This window comes from Octopus bimaculoides, chromosome 1, assembly GCF_046866305.1.
Source record: "Octopus bimaculoides isolate indiv1 chromosome 1, ASM4686630v1, whole genome shotgun sequence".
NCBI classification, from domain to species: domain Eukaryota; kingdom Metazoa; phylum Mollusca; class Cephalopoda; order Octopoda; family Octopodidae; genus Octopus; species Octopus bimaculoides.
The window spans coordinates 127,671,784-127,688,848 of record NC_142928.1 but is presented as its reverse complement, the minus strand read 5'-3'; the positions used below and the strand labels follow the sequence as shown (position 1 = coordinate 127,688,848).

Genomic DNA, 17,065 nt, shown 5'->3' with positions numbered 1-17,065 from the left:
CACAGCCACTCATATGCCTATTCACTACCAAGGACCCCTTTTATTTAAATGAGCTTTCCCATGGACCCCTTTTAATATGCTTATCCTTATGTGTGTGTGTATATATATATATATATATATATATATATAAAATTTTGAATTTAGTTCCTAGACACCCTGTATACCTTTGCAGACCACCAGGGATCCGTGGATCACAGGCTAAGAACCACTGAACTTGTGTTATGCCCAAGAACAATGAATTAAATTGTGTTTGCTCCAGATTGACTGACAACTTCACAAACAGGAGTTTAAAATCGGGAAGAGTATCCAGTTATGAAGTAATAACTATCAAATAAACAGTCCCACTCATAAATATAGAAAAATTTAAATAAAATAGTTAAAACAAGTTTTCAGGGCTTTTTAGACATTTTGAAATTTTCCTAAGTTTGTTATTTTCTAAAACCAAGGCTGTGGAGTCAGTACACCAAATCTTTGACTCCAGCTCCTCTGTATGTAATCAAATTAACATACTTTTATACTTATTTAAAGAATACAACATACATGACCAATGTGAATCATCGGACAATGTTTTATCACTCTAACACAAAGCAACTAGATATAGCATATGTTTTATATTTTGTTTCTTTTTTTAGTTAAACAACTCTGAGACAAGGAACATCATGATGAAAGAAAGTAAAAAGGTAGAACCCTAACAAGATCACATTTACTGTTCTAATCTCAAAAATCGTTAATATCCCAAAATTTCCTCCCTTTAAACAGTGATATCTATCTAGAAGATCAATACAAATTAAATTATTCTACCACAAAGATATTTTCATATAACTTAAAATTTTTTAACTTTCTAAAAATATTAAGTAGACCTTTTTTTTATCTGGAACAAGTCAATTATTATTAACTTAATCCATAACTTTGAGATTAATAAAAAAACGTAATTTTACAGTTTGGTTTTAATTTGGAAAATATTTTTGAGTATCATCAGATTATTTATTAATCCTTCTATAAGATGTAAAAATGTACAAAATATAAAATGAAAAAAAAAAAATTGAAGTAAACATCTAATATGAGAAGAATGGTGATATAAGCTGGAAGTTATAGCATGCAAAAGCTTGTTAGTTTTAATATCATACTTTCTTTAAGATTAGCAAAATGATACTAGCATTTTTTTCCCTGTTTTTTTCTTTAAATCTCCTTATTAAGCATAGAATTACTCATGAATTATTAGTAAAGATACTGAGAAAATATACATGATATAATAATAGAAAATTTAAGAGATACACAACACACATATATACATATATACAAATATATATGTAAATATAGAGATTTTGCATATATTATATATAATGAAGGTGACCAAGTAAATTCGGACAACATTTACATGATGCATTGTTATATGAGAGAAACAGAAAAGAAATTAGACATATATATATATATATGTAAATATCATTTTCAAAGTCAAATACAATAACTTTGCATTATCAATTAAAAATGTGAGACAAAAAAAAAAAAAAAGAAATAATAATTATTGAAGAAGTCTGTTTGGTTAACAGTTACTCTAAGAATCTATTCCATCCAAAACAGCATACAGACAAGACAAGGCTAAAGAGAGATCTAAAGACAGAAGAGAGGAAGGAGTATTAGGAATATAGAAAACGGTCTTACAGGCATCTGCATATCCAAAAAATTTGAGAGGCCAATCCAAACCTGAAAATATTATTATGTCAAAACTAGAAAACTGGCAGCACTCACAATACAGCCCAGGTCATGTAATCTGAAGGAAAATACATTGGAGGCTAGCAAAACTTGTGTATGCTTGCTGTATATTGTTTAAAATATTTGTAAATATTTCTAAAGCAAAATATTTGTAAATGTTAAAATGTAAGGCAAACAATGAACTTCAAAGTTTCATGCATTACATGTACATATATATATATATATATATATATATATATATATATATATATATATATATATATATATAAAGAAAGCATACATTAGTTGTATGCTTGTAACAATATATCACAAACATATATAAATATAATATCATACAAACTAAAACATGTTTAAAGAATGATATAAGCAAAAATGTAATGCAGAAAACAATGAATAAATGCAAAATAATTAAAAAAATATATTTGGTTCTTATTTCTGATATTTGAAATTAATGTGTGTGTGTGTGTGTGTGTGTGCACGCACGCGCACACGTGTGTGTGTGAGAAAGAGAGGGAGAGTATGTGCATGTGTACTGAAGTGCTAAATCAGAATTGTAGTTTCACCAAAAATTAAGCAAAGACATTACTGCGCTATATATATTTATATATGTCGACAATCATTATAACTAAAATTTATTCCATTGGGCCATCAAATTTATTCAACACACATTTTCTAATGCTTTTTATTTAATGATGTATAAGTTTTCAAGTCTCTTAAAGTAATTGTTAAAACTTTCATATTTATTTTTCTAATTTTCTTCCAAATTTTTCTACATTATGGTTTCTCTAAATAAACAACTATATGTAAATTCAGTATATATATATTGAGAAATATTTTACTTAATTCAACTTTACGATGAAAGTAAACAAAGCTTGTTTTTTTTTTCTTTAGAAGCATTGAGATGTATTGTAAGATACAGAAATAAATTTATTTCTCAAATGCGTGATAATGCTATATATAGCGTGATCAGGATAAATTATCCATATAATGCAGAAAAATACGTTGCCGGCCAGCCATGAGACTCGAACTCACATCTCTGTGATTACATGTCAAGTGTTTTACCATTAATAATGATCACGCTATTTATAGCATTATCACGCGTTTGAGAAATAAATCTATTTCTGTATTTTACTTAATGTTTAAAATTAACTTCATTACTAAAATGAAATAAAACTTATGGTGAAAAGGTCTAGAGAAAGGTATCAATTTCTAGGAAAACTGAATTTAATACCTTAATTTAATGAAATTTCATAATGTTCATGAATGAAAGTTCAAGAGTGAGAATAAAAGCAAGATTATGATTGTTAAGATAATTTTATCTAGGACGAAACCTATATCATATCCACTTATTCAAAGTGAGTATTTTTGAACACCTCTGATAGATCAAATAATTTGTTACAGAAATAACATGTAACCATTTTATTATTTATTAACTAAAACAATAATCAGGAAATGCTTTGTGAGAAGTTAGAAGTTTCTTACTTATCTAATCAAATTTTTCAATGACCAACTTTGCCTTTCTGCCCCCTCCATTCATCAGTTATTAAAAATCTGCAATAAGCTTTATAGTCAATCAGCTCTATCTCTTTACAAAGATAAAGAAATTTGGTGTTTACCAGGAGGGGTGAAGGATAGTAGCTAAAAGTAGAATAGAATTTTGAAACCAGTATCAATTAGTTGAAGATGTGGCTTCAATATTTTTAATTCTATATTAATATCTTGTAAATATGAATTAAGAACATTTGGAATATTTTGCAGAAACTACTGGAGCTTATTTCATTCATATAAATAACAATAATCTTTAGCTCATGATAAATTATACATCTGTAAGTGGTAATTATATTCTAAGTTTAACGCAATTTTCTTTGTTAAAAAGCACTAAACAAATTTCTTTCAAATAATCTTTCCCCGATTAAAGGCCATACAGGATATTATCAGCACATGGAACATCCAAGTGCAAACTAGACTTAATGTAGCTTAATTTCAGTAAATAAATAAAGTTAATAATATATATTTCAGTAATTTAGCAAAGACAAGTACAATTTTGTTGCAGCCACTATTGTAGTGTTTGTTAAGCCAGCCAACAATGGAACAACACTCAAAAGTTTACTTGCAAAATACAAAAACTGAAACAGAAATTAAAATAAATAAATAAAGACATAGCATACTTTCAATCAACAGTGGTACCCAACAACTTGGAAAAGCAGCAAAGTATTTGTAAATGTGTAATATAGCATTAAGACAGAAATTTTTGAAGCATTGATAGTAAAGATTGTTAGCCAAACACATAATCAGCTGTAGGGTTTCAAAGAAAAAAGAAAAAAGAACTAATATAACAGAGTTATGAATTCTTTCTATCAAAAACTTTAGAGTTTATTGTTTTTAAAAGACATGATTCTCACACTTGGCAGAAACATAAAACCTATGTCAGTTTAGATATGAATTTTCAATTTTCAAAGACTGTTAAAAGAAGCTTTTGTTTGTAAGAAGTGTTATTCACAACATTATATTCTAATCATATTTTCTAGAATATCATCAAGAACTAGATAAAGAAACAAGAAAAACAAACTTCAGCAAGTATTTTCTAATCGATAACTAAAACAATAAGGATATTAAAATAAAAAGATAAGTGCCATTTAAAAGTAGAAGCTGACAACACTCAACACATAAAATAACCTAGTAGTAAATCAAGTATAACCTAATTAATATAAATACAAAATGTTTACAGTTTTGTGATTTTCTTTCTTTAGATTTATTTTTAAGAAAGAATCTATGCAAATAACTGTTTCTTTTTATATCTCACTAGATCTGCAGTCACACATATTAAATGACCTAGTCTATTTTGTATTTAGTATTCACATGATGAATGACTGCAAGGATGAAAAAAACGAACTGTAAGATATTGATGAAAAGGAAAATAATAGAGCAAATAGATCTTATAGGTTAGAAACAAGATTTTACACTTGAATGAACTGAATGAAAAAATAAAAAAATAAGATTGCGATGTGATAAAATGATTATCTTAAAAAAAATATCACATTAATCAAATAATAAATTGAAGAATTAAGGATCAATCTCTTGTGACTATTAAGATATAAAAATAAAACTAATGAGTAAAGTCGTTGAAATATATCTAGAAACATACTTTCTCATATCAACACCATTAATTGTTTGAAATGTATATAATCTGCAGAGAAGTTTTTCAAAGAATTTTTAGAGCATATACTTTCTTCAGCCTATTAAACCACTGCATTCTGTAGTGTATAATCTTTACTGAGATTAGATTTAAAGATAGTAATTGAACAAAGAAACCATCAGTTTTGTTTCAAAAAATATATCAAACAAAATGAACATACAGATAAAAATAAGAGATGGTAATTGTAGAAACAGTTATTACTGGTACATTCATTGTGCTTAACCTATTTCTTCATAACTGCTCTTAATCTATTTCTTCTCCATTTTATTTCTGCTGTAGTTTTTATTTAATCTTGCACATCATACCTTTGACATTGTAATATATGATTTAAAAAAAAAAAACACTAGATTACAACCATCAAAACTCAATATAAACATCTACACAAAATGAGAGCAGATACTCAAATCAACTTTTACAAATCTAGTAATGACATCTAAGAGCATGAAAAGGAAAGTGTCTTGTAACTAGATCATACATGTACTATAAAATGAAGCTATGGTGATATTAATGACACTGCATTATCTGTTCAAATACATAAGTTTATAATTAAATTTCTTGTCAAAGTTCACTAATAAACATACATCGCCTAGGAATATGACTGAACTCTTTAGATGGGTACGTTCAAGATATATTTTGCATGCAATGCATATCTGTAAAAATCATTAAATAATTTTTTATGAATGTATTTATTGTAAATTTATTACATTTATACATACTCAAATCTCTCATATATGTATTGAGCATTCAAAGCCTGCAAACTTAATAATGATATTGCTCCAAGTTGAAACTGAACAGTGAAACATCAGCCCAAAAGTAACCTACAAAGTGCTATTTTAGTAATTATCTTCTTTATAAATCACTTGATTTTTTTGATTATATACATAGCATACAATCATTTAAATGAGACGGACTCTTCTTAAAATAATGTCCAAATTTCCTGAATTAAACTAAAGCATGCTTACAGTATTCCACTGAAGCTCCAGAATCTTCAATATAAATGAGGAATTCAATACTTTTACTCCCTTCACCAGTCTGTTTGTAGTGTGTCATAGTAATATAAAACATGTGTAATAAGTCTAATAGTAATCCCATAACATCTATTATACTCTCATTCACTGTGATATAACTAAAAGTAGTGAATTTATGGTACTGCTCTAAAAGTAACCATTAGATCAAACAGTGTTAGTCATGTTCATACTGAGTTCTTTTACAATTTTTTACTGTTTTCCAAGCTACTGCATCAATTACTGACAATAAATTAGCTATCTTACATTATCACAATTAAGGATCTTAAACATCAAAATTTTTGAATACACGAGTTCCATCTTCTGAGAAGTACAACACTTTTACCTTTGTGATTCATGAGAATAACATGGGTCATTTAAAAATCAATACACTATGCTAAAAAATAAAACCAGACATGGCCATGTAGTTAAGAAGTTCACTCCACAGCTGTGTGGCTCCAGATTCAATCCCACCTGCATAGTACTTTGAGCAAATAGCTTGTGAATGGAATATGCTTAACAAAGAAATTGAGTACCTTCTTGCTTCATATGAAAGGAGATACACACACAATTTGAAAGTGTGCTGAAAAGCAAGGCATATTACCAAATGGTTTGGGTTTGGTAATCAGTTTCACACCCCACTTCTATATTCCATGTGGTGTGAAAACAACCATCGTATTGTGGGACAGATTAGTCTACAGAGTTTGAGCCACAAAGTAATTTTTTCCATATTACTTGAATGAGGCACCAGTCTGTCGCAGGATTACTCATTTTTGATAGCTGAATGGACTAGAGCAACATGAAATGAAGTGTTTTGTTCAAGAACACAATGCATCACTCAGTTCAGGAATCAAAACCACAATCTTACAACCATGAGTTCAACACACTAACCACTAAGCTACACACCACAGAAACCAGCCCTACGAGTCTATATGATTCAGGAAAGATCTTTATCATATCCTTTATAATATCAAGTAAGAGAGCCAGTTGGCTTCTGGAGATGTACACACACACACACATCACTTTAGCATATATAAATGTATGTATATATATCATCATCATTATCATCTTCTAACGTCTGCTTTCCATGCTAGCATGGATTGGAAGATTTGACTGAGGACTGGTGAAAACCAGATGGCTACACCAGGCTCCAATCTGATTTGGCAGAGTTCCTACAGCTGGATGCCCTTCCTAATGCCAACCACTCAGAGAGTGTAGTGGGTGCTTTTACGTGCCACTGGCACGAAGGCCGGTCATGGGGTACTGGCAACGGCTACGCTCGAAATGGTGTATTTTACGTGCCACCTGCATAGGAGCCAGTCCAGCGGCACTGACAACGAACTCGCACAAATGTCTTTTCACGTGCCAGGAAGGCGACGTTGGTAACGGTCATGCTCAAATGGTACTATTTACGTGCTATATATATATATATATATATATATGTATGTATGTATGTATGTATGTATATATATATACACATATATACACTCTCTGAGTGGTTGGCGTTAGGAAGGGCATCCAGCTGTAGAAACTCTGCCAAATTTAGATTGGAGCCTGGTGTTGCCATCCGGTGTCACCAGTCCTCAGTCAAATCGTCCAACCAATGCTAGCATGGAAAGCGGACGTTAAACGGTGATGATGATGATGATGATATATGTATGTATATATATAGGTGTGTATGTATATATATATATATATATATATATATAAATGTATATACATATATATATGTATAAGTGTATATATATGTATAGGGGTGTAACCAACCCACTTATGCATACCTTTCCTTCATTGGACACTAAATTCTGCTTGCAAAGACGTGTTGAGGCAAGTGAAATCAAAATCGAATGAAATTCAATGACTGGCACCTGTGCCAGTGGAGCGCTAAGAGGAAATAGGTGTGAGAGAAAGAGAGGAGGGGAGTTAGATGAAGAGGGGAAGAGTTGAGCCCAAGTGGTGCAAAGAAGTGAAGAGAGAAGATTAAAGATTAATTCCTGTCCAGGGCGAAGACGCGAGTCCGGATGGCCCCTGTGCAAGGACAGTCTGAACACAGGCAGGTGTTGTAAAGAATGACTGGTAGAGCTGAAATAGCGCGAGACTGGGGTGTTGTTGCCGAGTCTGATGTCTAAGAGGCGTTCCGCAAACCGGTCAGCCAAGCAACGTCCCGTTTGACCGATGTACAGAGAAGGACAGAGAGAGCAGGAGATCCAGTAGATGATGTTGCTAGAAGTGCAGGTGAAGGAGTCAGTGATATGATAAGGTCGATGATGGGTGCTGATGAGGATGGTGTTGCAAATATAAGGCCAAGTGCGGCAGCATGGGCAGGAGCAAGGGAAGAGCTGGGTTGGGAGGTTTGGTTAGGGAAGAAACTGTGAACCAGGAGGTCACGTAGGTTGTGGGCTCGTTTGAAGGAGGGGTTGGTTAGGGAAGATGTGCGAAGTGGAGGGGTTGCACTGGAGTCGCCAGAAGGCTCAGAGAATGGTGCATTGGAGGTAGGGTGGAGGGATGGTAGGTGAGGGGAAACAGAAGACGGGTGATGGCAGGACAGGTGTAGGAGAGAGAACAGATGCAGTCCACAGAACATGCTCTGGCAAGGGCGGTGTGGATAGTGGTGAGGAAATATCCACGTAGGATGAAGTGGCGAGCTAGGAGTTGAGACTGAGTCTCAAAGTCATGGTTGTCACTGCACAGCCTGCGCAGATGGAGTAATTGGGAATAGGGGATGGAGAGCTTGGTGTATTTAGGGTGGGAGGAGGAGAAGTTGAAGTATGAGTGTGAGACTGTGTGTCTATAGTGGATGGAGGTGGTGAGAGTGGAGTGATGAATGCTGACTGAAATGTCGAGAAAGACAACGGAAGTGTCAAAAATAGTGCAGGAGAAGTGGTGGGCAGGATTGAAAGATTGAACAAAAGAGAGGAAGAAGTCACGGGAGAGTGAGGTTGCACCGATACAGTCATCAATATAACGACCATATAGTTCGGGAGTGGGACCAGTGAAACTTGAGAATATTTGGGCCTCAACATAGCCAACGAACAGGTTCGCATAGTTGGGGCCCATTCTCGTTCCCATGGTCGCTCATGAGATCTGCTGGTAAAAGTCGCCAGAAGCAGTTAAGGAAGAAAACAAGTTCGGCTAGACAAAGAAGTGTGGATGTGTCAGGTTGGGATTTGGGTCGGAGGTCAAGGTAGTGTTTGAGTGCATGAAGCCCCTCATGCTGAGGGATCACTGTGTATAGGCTCTTGATGTCGAGAGTGAAGAGAAGTTTAGAGTGGCCAGGAGGGAAGGAGAAAGAGTTGAACAGATAAAGAGCATGATTGGTGTCATGGATGTGAGAGGGGAGGGAAGCCACTAGGGGTGAGGACACAATCTAGATATCTGGAGATGAGTTCGGAGGGGCAGTTGCAGAAGACAATGGGGTGGCCAGGGTTGTTAGGTTTGTGGATTTTGGGGGTGGAAGTAAACTGTGGGGGTGTGACATATATATATCTACATATATATATACATACATATATATATACATATACCTATATACATACATACATACATATACCTATATACATACATACATACATATATATATATGTGTGTGTGTGTGTGTGTGTGTGTGTGTGTGTGTGTGTGTGTGTGTGTGTGTGTGTGTGTGTATACATCATCATCATCATCGTTTAACATCCGCTTTCCATGCTAGCATGGGTTGGACGATTTGACTGAGGATTGGTGAACCAGATGGCTACACCAGGCTCCAATTTGATTTGGCAGAGTTTCTACAGCTGGATGCCCTTCCTAACACCAATCACTCAGAGTGTAGTGGGTGCTTTTACGTGCCACCGGCACAAAGGCCAGTTGGGCGGTACTGGCAACGGCCATGCTCAAAATGGTGTATTTTACGTGCCACCTACATAGGAGCCAGTCCAGCGGCACTGGCAACGACCTCGCTCGAATGTCTTTTCACATGCCACCGGCGCAAGTTTCAGGAAGGCAACGCTGGTAACGATCATGCTCAAATGGTGCTATTTACGTGCCACTGGCATGGAAGCCAGTCAGCTGCTCTGGCAACGATCACGCTTGGACGGTGCTCTTAGCGCTCCACTGGTACAGGTGCCATCACGATTTCGCTTTCACTTGCCCCAACAGGTCTTTGCAAGCGGAGTTTAGTGTCCAATGAAGTAAAGGTACGAATAAGTGGGCTGGCTATACCCCTGGCAGAGGCCATGGATTATGGTCTCACTTGGCTTGCCGAGTCTTCTCACGCACAGCATATTTCCAAAGGTCTCAGTCACAAGTCATTGCCTTGGTAGGCCTAAAGTTCGAAGGTCGTGCTTCACCACCTCATCCCAGATCTTCCTGGGTCTACCTCTTCCACAGGTTCCCTTTTTCACACACCTATCCTCATTCATTCTCGCCACATGAACATACCAGCATAATCATCTCTCTTGCACACTACAACTGATGCTTCTTAGGTTCGAATTTTCTCTCAACGTACTTACACTCTGTCTAGTATGCACATTGACATTACACATCCATCGGAGCATACTGGCTTCATTCTTTGCGAGCTTACACATGTCCTCAGCAGTCACAGCCCATGTTTCACTGCCATGTAGCATGGCTGTTCGTACACATGCGTCATACAGTTTGCCTTTTACTCTGAGTGAGAGGCCCTTTGTCACCAGCAGAGGTAAGAGCTCTCTGAACTTTGCCCAGGCTATTCTTATTCTAGCAGCTACACTTTCAGCGTACCCCCCCACCCCCACTACTAACTTGGTCACCTAGATAGTGGAAGCTATCAACTACGTTTAGTTTTTCTCCCTGGAATGTGGCAGAAGTTGTTTTCTGCACATTTTCAGTATTTATTGCTCCTGAACATCTGCCACATACAAAAACTAACTTCCTAGTTAACCTTCCTTTGATATTGCTGCACCTCTTATGTGTCCATAGCTTACACTGGGTACATATTATAAGCCTTGTGAGTGAATTTTGTATGCAGAAACTGAAAGAAGACTGTCATATATGTGTGTGTCTGTCTGTCTGTGTTTGTATCCCCAACATCACTTGACAACCAATGTTACTATGCTTACATACCCATAACTTAACAGTTCAGGAAAAGACACCAATAGGCTTACTAAGAATAAATCCTGGGGTCAACTAAAGGTGGTGCTCGAACATGGCCGCAGTCACTTGACAGAAACGAGTAAAAGAATAAAAAAGTATGCCATTTTAATTCTGAGCAATGCTGGGTATCTCTGCTAGTATATATATATATATATATATATATATATATAGTCTTTTATTTATAGACACCCAGATATAGAACTATATACTTGTACTTGCTGCCCCTTCCTACTTCACTCCCAACAACCTGACTAAATTCCTAACCGCCATGTGATCTATTTCCTATCCTCTACATGACCAATTTTCTGTTCACCATGCCGTATTTTCCAACTGTTACCCATATACCAACATCAAACCATGACACCGCATGACCTTCCTTGACTAATCACAGCCCACCATATGGTATTAACAATCAACTTCTGTCATTCAAATTCAAAATGGCTGATGACTAGCATCACAGTCAAAACTCAAGAGTACCAATGAATTTGAACCAAACTGTTTTGATCCATATATATATATATATATATAATTATTAAAAGTCAGGGTACAATATGCACCTGTTTACTAGAAAAAAAAAGAGTTAAAATCCTCCCAAGTCATGCATCTCTCACTACATGTAAACACGCATGGAGAACAAATATACTAAATATACTATAAAAACAGTCCTCCCCATTTCTAAAACCACAAAGAGAAGAACAGATATCCCAGTATCAACTGATTTCACTTTCTCCATGCGTGTTTACATAGAGTGAGAGATATGTGGCTTTGGAGTGTTTCAACTCTTCTTTCTAGCAAACAGGTGCATACTGTACCCTGACTTTTAATAATATATATTTTGCCTATTTTTTGGTTATGTTTGCTAGCCACTTTATCATTATGTTTTTAAAGATAATGATAACTTATTTGAATTTTGAATTTATACTACCTTATTATTGTTTGTTTGGGAGTCACTAGACCTTCAGCTGAACAGATCCAGACAAAATGGTAAAATATATTTTTGAAATAGGTTATGTAGTAAGCCTAGCTGATGATCTTTAAGTGCTATTTGGAACAGAAAGTGAAATCAATTGATACTAGGATATCTACTCTTCTCTTTGTGGATTTACAAACGGGGGGGAGTGATTTTTAGCATATTTGCTACATTCTCCAGTCACGTTTACATATAGTGAGAAATGCGTGGCTTTGGAGAGTTTTAATTCTTCTGTCTAGCAAACAGATGCATATTGTACCCTGGAATGTGATAGAAGCTGTTTTCTTCACATTTTCAGTGTTTATTGCTCCTGAGCATTTGCCACACACAAAACCTATCTTCCCAGTTAGCCTTCCTTTGATATTGCTGCACCTCTTATGTGTCCATAGCTTGCACCGGGTACATCATATGGAGTTTCTACCTACGCCTTTTCTACAAATCGAACAGGGCCATCTACCTGAAGGGATTTATGGTTTGTCTGCCTTCCCACTAATTAAGACTTTGGTTTTTGCTAAATTGACTCCAAGGCCCTTCAATTCTAGACCTTGCTTCAACACCTGAAACTTATCTTCTAGTTCTAACAGTGACTCAGCTATTAGAGCAAGGTCATCAGCACAGAGAAGCTCCCAGGGGCATACTGTCTTGAATTTCTCTGTTATTACCTGGAGGACTGATCCTTGGAATTCTTCACTGTACTCGTTGCCAACCCTCACCTTACTGACAGCGTCCCTGTACATGGCTTGTACAGCTCTCACTAACCACTCATTTATCCCTAGTTTCCGCTTTGACCACCAGATAAGGGATGGGGGTCCCTATCAAAGGCTCTCTCCATGTCAACAAAAGCCAGGTACAGAGGTTTATCTGCAGCTGTCTTACCAGAAATATAGCATCAGTGGTGCTTATCTTGTCTAAACTGACTCTCTCCCTAATTAGTTGGACTATGACCCTCTATGATCCAACAACTTGATACCTCTGTAATTATTCGTATCTAATGCATCACCTTTACCTTTGTAGCAGTTGACTATGGTGCTGCTACACCAGTCATTGGGTATGACTCCTTCATGTATCACCTGATTGACTATACGGTTGACTATAGTTGACACCGCCAAATATTTCAAGCATCTCTGCAGTTTTTCCTGATGGGCTGGGGGCTTTCCCTGTCCTCATACCCTTAATTGGTTTACCTACCCAGGTACTGTCAATTCTCTCCTATAACATCATGATTCTCTCTCACACACTGTCTTGCGACATGAAACCCTTCAAGTCTTTGGTCCTCATGACACAGAACATCGGCAATTTTTTTCTTATCTGCTTCCCCTCTGGCTAAGTAAACCTGTCTCCTAGTTTCCCTTCTGGCAATCTGATACAATTCCCTGCTACCACCAGTCCTTCCATGCCTGTTTCTTTTCCCTAATGGCTCTGTCAACTACATTGTTGTACCACCACGTTACCTTGGGTCAAGAGGGGGCTTTGCACCATCCACAGATCTGGTCAGTAGCCCTCAACAGGTTGTCCCGCAGAAATCTCCAGTTGCCTTCCACATCATGTGAAGCTATATCCCCCTTCTATTTTTGTCAAAAGCTTTGAGTAATACGTCTGTAAATCTCTGTCCATTCGCAGGATCCTTAAGCTTCCAGACCCTTCTCCATGCTGGCCATCTTCTGGCTATCCATTTAGCCCTGATCCTGAAGTCACTAACTACTAATCTATGTTGTGGGATGCATTCTTCACATGGGAAGGTTTTGGCATTTATAAGTAGCTATCTTTCCCATTTCCTGGAGAGGATGTAATCAGTTTGACTAGTGTGTCCACCAGATTGGTAGGTGAATAGGTGGCTGGCAGGTTTCCTGAAGTTAGTATTACAAACCATAAGATCATTTGCATCGCAAATGATCTCCAGCAGCCTGGTTCCCCCCTCATTGCAGGAACCAAAACCATAGCCTCCATGTACGCCACGGAATCCCTCTGCATGTTGTCCAACATGCCCATTGAAGTCATCAGCCACAAAGAAAAGGTCCCTGTCATTTGTCTTTCTGTTCATTAGATAGTCCCAGCTGAGGGGAATAGGCCGAGATAATGGTTGCTAAACTATGTTGCAGCACTAATCTAATCTTAAGTATTTTATCACAGACTCCGACTACCTTGATTACCTTATCAACCCATTTCTCTGCCAGACATATACCCATGCGCCCGACCCCGTCAGTGTTTCCTGCCCAGAAAATCTTATACCTATGTTCTTTGCCTCTGAGGAACCTAGCAGAACTTCCTCTCCACCTTATTTCATGGATACAGCACAAATCTGTACATCTGTGTTCAAGCATCTCAACAATCTCACAAGACCTACTTTTCAGTGTGCCAACCCTGAGGGTGTTGGAGGTGTGGGTCCCGCAAAACCCTGGGATGGGGGAACAGCAGTGCCATGTACTTGAAAAGAAAGCTCACACTTAGCAAAATTCATAAACATACAATAGCCTTCAACCTGCATACGCTACACCATCGCTTTTTGTTTTTTTTTATGTGCTACGTAATCACTACATTACATAGGAGATAAACCCAAAGTAGGGATGGGGGAACCTTTAACATTTGAAGGTGTTCATGGGAGAGACATCTGATAGAGGTCAGAGGATAGAGACTTCCAGTACAGGTGGTGGGGTGGGAAGGGTGTGCACACCGCAAAATAGCAAAAACTCAGGCTGCCAGTGTAAGAGAGTATTGATGATAATAATGAGATAGAATTGGGGATCTGAATTCTTAACTCGAGCTATAGCCAAGAGTTTTCGGTCAGCCAAATTGTGACAAAATTAGATAAATGAATGAATAAATGGGTGTGAAAGAGAGGGAGAAAGAGGGAAAGTTGGATCGAGTGAAGGGATCTTAAGTTGTTTTTTTTTCCTCTAAACATACAGTGTGGAAGACAAAACTGTATTTACATAGATAATGAAATAGATAGAATAACGAAATGAAATAATAAGGTAATTAAGATCTGCACTGAAAAAAGAGAGGTTTAGATGTGTGCTAGGTTGAAAAACAAGGTTTCTTATCTGAACATCTTCTGGTTTTCTACTCCTTTTGGTGAAGTGCTAAAATATGAGGTAGGGGAATCTGAATGAGCTAGTTTATACAGGGTGGGGTGGGGTGACATATATACATATTTATATATGCACATATATATACATATAAACATATATATATATACATATATATATACACATATATACATATATATACATATACATATACACACACACATACATACACACACACATACATATATAAAGCTTAAAAATACCAACTTTATTACAAACACACACACATCTTCACAAGCCAAGTGGCTATCTTACTTGGTATTATAGCAAAAAAATATTACAATATAATGTGTCTAGCCTGTCTCACAATATGATATGCATACATTATATATGTGTATGTGTGTACATGTAGTACAGATTATCCTTAGCATCACTTGGAAGAGCCACCCTGTCAATATAGAAATCTATGATGGACTTGTCAAAATTAACTTTAAAATTAACCAAGTAAAGACTGCAGTTGGTTAGTCCTTGTATGTGACATCATAACAAATAGCATCAATTCAAAGCTATGGCAGCCAGCACTCAAAAGACTAACCACCAGCTTGAAAACACCTGGAGCAGATAAGTTTCCTTAGTTCAATTAGATGATTAGCTGAGATGAAACCAGTGTGCGGGAGGGAGGGGGGGTTGTGCATCCATACACATCTGTGTGCACATGCATTTGTGTTTATTCAATGTATATCAATGAATGATATAATCATCAGTGAGAAAGCCAAGAAACTGGTGTTTCAACAATGAAGTCCCCAGTGATATTTGTTTTACACTAAATCATAGTCACTCCCTTGACACTATTAGCATCAAAGGTGTAGTGAATCAGTGATTGGCCTATTGGGAACTTGTAGCCAATGACACTATTACTCTTAAAATCTAATACAATTTTCTTTTTAATTTAAGAATTCATTATCTTTTATATTTTATTTGTTTCAGTCATTAGACTACAGCCATGCTGGGGCACCACCTTGAAGGGTTTAATCAAACAAATCAACTCTAGCACTTATTTCCAAGCCTGGTGCTTATTCTGTCAGTCTGTTTGTGACACTGAGATATTCATAATGATAATGATTCTAATTTCAATTATAACCAAAAACACAATTAAAATACACCCAATATAGAAGTTAAAAAAAAATGAAACAAAATCAAGCTCATTGAAAAAAATCCATGGAGAAGAATTAGCTTTAGAACACATAAAATACAAATAAATGGCAAGTAACAAAAGATTCCCTTCCATTGAAAAAAAGGAAAATTGACTGTCAGACCAAGCCAAGCTATCAGAATACCTAATAATACTACTGTAAATTTTACAATAAAAATTATTTTTCTAGGGAACTTTTGCTTCATGCTGTTCCTTTCAAAAAGATTGTACCATGAAAATATACATTTACTGCAGTTGTCAACAAGATTATAAGAACATACCAATTCATCAAAAAAACTTTCATGGAGAAATGGAATAAAAAAAAAACTGAATTGGAACTCAGAGAAAAGGAAAATTATAACCCAATAATTTTGAGAATTGTTTTGATCAAAAAGTGATTTAAACTCAACAAACATAATAGACATCTTGTTCTCTCATCTAAAAATACAATAAGTATTCAAAGTTAAATTAGAAAATGAGAAAAGAAAACAAATTACAAAAAGTTTAAAATACAGAATAGTAAAAGAATGAGTGCTTCAATAAACGTGTCTAAAAGCAACATTTTACAGAAACTTTTTTTTTCAAATTTTAAAGGGAACATGTACATTTGTGTACACAAACTTGATATAAATTTAAATAGCTCTAAACAATCATGATTTTATATAATGAATCATATACAAATGCAATAACTGACACATGAAGGTTTAACAAAATATAAAGAGATCAATTGAGGACAATGACTAATCAATGCCATGCTAGAGAAAATAAAAAACTCTAAGTAGAAAATAATATACAAGCAAAGCGAAATTCTAGACACAAGGACATCTGGAAATAAGGCAGCAAAATAAAAAAGAT

The 17,065-nt window shown here is 35.7% G+C and overlaps 1 protein-coding gene across 3 annotated transcripts in view; it reads right to left on the bottom strand.

The window, feature by feature from the left end:
- The window catches only part of LOC106868012 (dual specificity mitogen-activated protein kinase kinase 7), an 83,357-nt gene that overhangs the window by 48,743 nt on the left and 17,549 nt on the right, over positions 1–17,065 (bottom strand). For 2 of the 3 annotated variants that reach the window (XM_052970138.2, XM_052970142.2), the window contains one exon: positions 1,663–1,704. The exons of the other annotated variant lie outside the window; for it this stretch is intronic. In XM_052970138.2, the coding sequence (XP_052826098.1) occupies positions 1,663–1,704 (42 nt within the window). The remainder of the gene's footprint in view (positions 1–1,662; positions 1,705–17,065) is intronic. 3 annotated transcript variants of the gene reach the window in all.